Genomic DNA, 6,203 nt, shown 5'->3' on the forward strand with positions numbered 1-6,203 from the left:
GCGGCCTGCGGGGCTTGTCGCGTGGAGGCCGGGTGCGCGGAGCGTCGGGGTTCGGCAGCTTCGGGCCTCGTCGGCGGCCGACGGCGTGGGCTCGACGAAATCCTGGCCGCACCGCGACGCCGTGGGGGCTCGCCGGCGGTCGGCGGGGTTTATCGCGTGGAGGCGGAAGCGCGACGGGCGCTTGCTGGATCAGGAGTTGGTCAGACCGTCGAGGTTGGCGCCTGCCGCCTTGGCGGCGATGGGTGAGAAGAGGACTGACTAATTTTGCTATTTGAGCCTCAAAAGCTTCACTAATTTTACTGTTAGTGTAACATCCGATTTGCAAGCCATTTAAAATAAAATTTATTTAGCTATTCTCACTAATTTATTTTTTCTGTCTATCCTCAGTAAATTTTAGCCTTATGCCCTTATTTTTACCCCGAACTATTTTAATTGATCCGTAGATAAATTTACCATTTTGCCTTTTCTGGTACAAATTGAATTTTAAATTTAAATGTTATAAACAGATAGAAAGCATAATATCTTATGTTAGAGAAATATATTAAAAGAATTTCGTAATTTTCATAGGTCAGTAGACGCATGGCCAACCAGAACGCGCGTGTGCGGCCGCGTGGAGACAAAGCATGCTGAACCAATACATTAAGTAGATATTATTAGTTAAAATTGCAGAAAGGGTTATATCATATATTTAATAACAAAGTCAACGGTATTATATATTTTTTTGCAGATAAGGGCATTATATATATTTAAGAAGGAGGGATGTAGAAGTGATTGGAAGTTTGTTAATGACATATGGAATTGGCTTTTAAAAAGAAACTGATCAACGTGAACTCAGCATAGCTCAACTGTTAATGCTTATTGTGTTAATGTTTATTGTGGTAGAAACTGTTCGGTAGGGTTCGAGTCCTCGATTTCGCACTGGTGCTTACTTTTTTTTTATTTTAGGATTTAACCGCGTGGTATTCTTTCACTGGTAGGCGATGTGCACATTGACAACGAGGTGTCAATGATGACCTTGTTGTCAATGTGCACATCGCCTACTTTGAAAATTTATTGGTTCAGTTTTTTAAAGATGATCATAAGGATAAAGTTGCGCACGTGTGTTCATAGGAGTGAGCGTGCAAGCGTTTATACCTGCTTCTGCAACTGTAGTCCGTCGGCTCGCCAAGTGCTAAATCCAAACAGAGCATTAGGGTCAACGCCATTTTCTTTGTTATTATTTTCTAGATTAATTTTCTTTGTTATTATTAGTGCAGCTATCGCGTCCATGCTACCTTTTTGGGTTGGGCCCGTCTCATGCACCCGTTAAAATACTCCACGCCGCTGGGCCGCCAGGGCCCACCCATCGCCGTCGCCACCCTCCTCCTCCCCACCACGGCCCCGCCGGCCGCCGCAGATGGGCCAGCCGCGGCGGCGCGGCTACCAGCACGGCCACCACCACCGCTGCCCGCGCCGCATTGCGCTGCCGGCGGCTGCGCTGGCCCTGCTCTTCCTCGCCGTCTCTCTCCTCTCCGTCTCACTCCTCTCCGCGCCGCCGCTCGCCTACCCGCGCCCCGGCCTCACCACCTCCTCCTCCCGCCGGTTCCTCCACCGCTACCCGGTATGGACGGACACTAGTTACTCGCCTCGGCGGGCTCGTCCGTGCTGCTCGATCTGATTGTTTCTTTCTCTCTTCCTCTGTTTTGAGTCCAGACGAACGGCTCCGGCGGCGAACTGGAGGGCACCGAGAGCGGCGAGGCGTTCAGTGTTCCGGTAAGATCACAATGCGTGGCTTTTTTTGTGGTTTGTCTTTTGGATTTCCCATAAATGATTCAAATTTGGAAAGATATTTTGTATTGGTTTGATCCTAGGGGGATTAGGTTGTAAGTACACTACCCCTTCATCACTTGATCGGGGAAAATGAGGAGAAGATGTCACATTGAACCATACGCATAGGAAATGTTAGATTGGACCTCTCATGTAAGAACAGCTGATGAGCCTGTTATGTTTCGATCAAATGCAGGCACATGGATGGGTTGGGCAGGACGATCTTTGGCGTTCAAAGCTTGCTAGCAACTTCTATGGATGCTGCAACTCTAGCAGTAAATTTCTTGGTGAGCAGTCACTCTGTCGTGATTTGTTCCTTATAATTTAGACGATGATGTCATAACTGTTGGATATTGTGTCGACCTGTGTAGTGGGAGTCGATGATGAATGCCGATGTGTATCTTTTTGCATTATGATGACTGATGATTGAACAACTATATCCACTTAAAGGTCTTTCCTTTGTCTTTTTTGGCAGATTCCAGTGTTACCACACAGCCAGAGCGATACTTGATTGTTGTTACAAGTGGAGGTCTCAATCAGCAGAGAACAGGAGTAAGATGTTCCCCTGGTTGTCTTCGAGTACATGTAGAGTAGCGTGCGTGTAAATGGGTATTATTGAAACACATGAAGTTAACATAGAATTCCTTTCTGCACATGTTGTGTTATTTTCTATCTTATTGCTCCAACTAAGGAGCATGTTGTGTATAATACATGGTCAGGACCTGCTTAACTACCTGAGGTACCTTAATTGTTCTAGGTCACCAGGCTATGTAGTATATGTGCAGGTGTGATGCGTTTAATGAAATGCCAATTCTTTTGATAAAATGGACCGGAGAAGCTTTTGTTACAATTTACTTCCAAGTCCAAATTACTTATTTGCTGGTTTTCCCTATCCTGTACAGCAGAACTATGCATTAGACATATCATAACACCTGCTTCTTTGTAGATAGTTGACGCTGTAGTTGCTGCACGTATTTTGAACGCTACACTTGTTGTTCCCAAACTGGATCAAACATCTTTCTGGAAAGATTCAAGGTATGCAACAGTGAGCAGTGAGAACTTCCCAAATTTCAGCCCATCATCTTCTATGATTTATAGGTGTTCAGATTTAATTGACTCCGCTTCTTTTGTACTCAATGCCGCAGCAATTTTTCAGAAATCTTTGATATGGACTGGTTCATTTCATTTCTTGCAAAGGATGTCAAAATTATAAAAGAGCCTCCAGAAAAAGGAGGTAAAGCCATGAAACCTTATAAAATGCGTGTCCCCCGAAAATGTACTCCGCGGTGTTACTTGAACCGTGTCTTACCGGCACTTCTGAAGAAGCATGTAAGTTGTTGAACTTTTGGCTTAACTGGCTTAGATTAGTCCCTTTCCACCATCACAACACTACATTTGATTATCCTTTTTTCATATATCAGTAATTGAATTTTACTAACCAGTTACTTGACCTGTTACTCTGGTGGTCAATTATTGTTACCATAACTTACTACCTTTTGAGGGAGATTTGTCAATAATGCTTGGCTACCTGTATTGTTATGTAACTTATTCCTGCACTTCATTATTTGTATGCTTCTATGTGTAGTTTTAATTTTTTAAAAAAAAAGAAGCATAAAAGTAATGAAGTTTGATTTTTTTTTAATGTCCTACTACGTTTAGTTTGATTAAGGAATGAGCCTGGCTCAGTTCCTGGGAGGTGTGTGTGCACACCCCACCACCCAGGTTCGAGTCTTCTTCGACTTGAACTCGAGTGCTTATTCTTTTCTCATTTACAAAGCCACCTAGTTCCCCCTAGGTTGGTCGAATTTTTTGTGTAGTTTGATTTCTGTTTCCAATCATTTCTTTGGTTGAGATAACATGGGATATTTGAGTTAATAAGAATCTTGTCACATACCTTATTTTACTTCCTGGTGGTGCAGGTTATTCGAATGACTAAATATGACTATAGGCTCTCAAATAAGTTGGACACCGACCTGCAAAAACTGCGTTGCAGAGTCAATTATCATGCTTTGAGATTTACTGATCAGATACAAGAATTGGGTAAAAAGCTAATACAGCGAATGCGGGAAAAGAGCAGATATTTTATTGCTCTTCACCTGAGGTATTCTTCGTTCTGTAAAATTAATTGAACCAGTCACCATTCTGCATTTTTTTTTACATTTTGTTCCAAGTTTACCTGTTTCAGCTCACTCGATTGCAAGTATATGAATACTACCACTGTTTTGGACATCTGATCTCAAAATGATGAGTGGTGCATAACAAAAGCTGGGGTGTGGATGATTGACTGTAGAGGCAATAATTCTTTACTTCTTCAGCCATTTAAAAATCGTCTCAAACTTTTCTCTTAGAGCATCATTGTTTCCCCATCTCCAGAATTTCTTCTTCTGTTCTGTTTGTGTACAACAAAAAATGACTTTAAATGTTGAAATGAAGTTGCTAATATTGCTAACTGGTTTCCCTTCATCTCCAGTCAGTTCCCTTTGAACTTAATAAGATGATAATTAAGCAGAAAAATATGAAAAATGGTTGGTTAGAGATAAAAATAAATATGGCATATTCTTCTGCATTCTTGTTCCGTGCATGTTCATTATGATTCTATTTCTTGTCCAAGACATTTTTTTATTCCCTGATGGCAGATTTGAACCTGATATGCTCGCCTTTTCTGGGTGCTATTATGGTGGTGGAGAAAAGGAGAGGAGAGAATTAGCTGCAATACGTAGACGATGGAGAACCTTGCATGTACGAGCTGTATGATGTGTAGTCATTACTTGCTTACTGGGATAGAGTTACCTATCTTGTCATGTTTTAACATTCCAGATACGTGACCCGGAGAAAGGAAGAAGGCAAGGTAGATGTCCACTAACTCCTGAGGAGGTAGGGCTGATGTTGAGGGCATTAGGCTACAGAAGTGATGTCCACATTTATGTTGCTTCTGGTGAGATATATGGAGGGGATGATACTTTAGCACCCCTCAAAGCGCTTTTTCCCAATTTCCATACAAAAGAATCACTGTCAAGCCAAGAGGAGCTTGCTCCATTCTTGAAGTTCTCATCTCGCATGGCTGCAATCGATTTCATTGTCTGTGATGAAAGTGATGCTTTTGTGGCTAACAACATTGGTAACATGGCCAAAATTCTGTCTGGGCGAAGGTGACACATCTTTCGAAATTGTTCTTATATTTATCTGCTGTTAACCATTTTCCCTTTTTTATTTATTAGTTGATTTATCTATCAATGCTCTCTGCAGGAGATATTTTGGCCACAAGCGAACAATCCGGCCAAATGCTAAACAACTCTATCCCTTACTTATGAAGAGGGGAAATATGTCATGGGATGCATTCTCCGCGCAGGTGCGAATAATCCAGAAAGGATATATGGGAGAGCCCATGGAAATTGCACCAGGAAGAGGCGACTTTCATGCCAACCCTGCCACCTGTATATGTGAAAAGACCGGCGAAAACTTAGCGGCAGTCAAGTCCATTTCTAGAAGTAACCAGGAACCTGTAAATGACGCTGGAATAAAGAAAGCCGTTGGTAGACCACCATATCCTGTTTATACTGACGAAGAGGCAGATGGATCTGATACAGAAGATGACCAGGATACCACCGCGAGGGGAGAGATGGTTGACACTGAACCTGACGATGACTCTGTGATCAGGCAAGAGGATCCTGAGCTAGAGGAGATCCTGTCAGATTAGTTCAGTTGCGCAGCTATTTCTTCAAGTTAAGTTATGCAAAACTGACTTTGCATATACATGTGTTGTATGTGGCAGTAATCTGATGGTCTGGACATCTCCTAACTGCAGCTGTTGGTGTACATAGATTTTGCGGTGTGCAGCTGTACATCCTCTTTCCCCTAGCAGAATGAGGGCATTGGTCATGTTTTTCATCTGCGGCGTTGTGGCGGCCGGATTTTTCCTCCTTTTCCTTATAAAACATCGCCGCCTGTGCTCATCGCTCATGGAAATGTGTATATTCTGCTTCATTTTCTTAACCTCTTTGCTAGTCCAAATTTCTTGGTATCTTGTTTGACGGTTGCTGCTGTCTTTTGTGCTGGAACCTTGTTGACCCAACACGATGTAACATTGCATAATCCTTGTCAGCAGAAAGTAGCCTGATGCTTGCAGTCACCGCATAGCCGATTCTGTGTTAACATTGCCTGATCTCTGTTAGAAGAAAGTAGCGTGAATGCGTGATGCTTACAGTCACTGTATCGCGTTTTGTTTGAATAGCACAGACGGCCAACGTATGAGTGTTTGTGCAGTATTGTATATACCTGTGTATGTGTCGTCCAGCCCACGAAAGAACTGCCTTGTTCAGGACTTTAAGGTCAGGCGCGGTGACATGATTTTCGCCTCACTGAACATCTCTGGAGATTGAACTAGTTTTTGGGTCAGA

At 43.0% G+C, this 6,203-nt stretch overlaps 1 protein-coding gene across 2 annotated transcripts; it reads left to right on the top strand.

Annotated features, from left to right (window-relative positions):
• Window positions 1-261: 261 nt before the first annotated feature.
• LOC117842168 (O-fucosyltransferase 6) lies at window positions 262-5,800 on the top strand. 2 transcript variants are annotated; one of them, XM_034722537.2, is made up of 11 exons: window positions 262-1,600; window positions 1,693-1,752; window positions 2,003-2,093; window positions 2,282-2,358; window positions 2,753-2,841; window positions 2,952-3,135; window positions 3,726-3,907; window positions 4,443-4,545; window positions 4,624-4,955; window positions 5,053-5,528; window positions 5,612-5,800. In XM_034722537.2, the coding sequence occupies exons 1-10, from the start codon at window positions 1,397-1,399 to the stop codon at window positions 5,501-5,503; spliced, it is 1,773 nt and encodes a 590-aa protein (XP_034578428.1). In that variant the 5' UTR covers window positions 262-1,396; the 3' UTR covers window positions 5,504-5,528; window positions 5,612-5,800. The 2 variants fall into 2 exon arrangements, with proteins under 2 accessions (XP_034578428.1, XP_034578427.1); XM_034722536.2 differs by having other exon boundaries at window positions 5,053-5,800.
• Window positions 5,801-6,203: the final 403 nt, after the last annotated feature.

The sequence above is a fragment of the Setaria viridis genome, chromosome 2, assembly GCF_005286985.2.
Source record: "Setaria viridis chromosome 2, Setaria_viridis_v4.0, whole genome shotgun sequence".
NCBI lineage: Eukaryota > Viridiplantae > Streptophyta > Magnoliopsida > Poales > Poaceae > Setaria > Setaria viridis.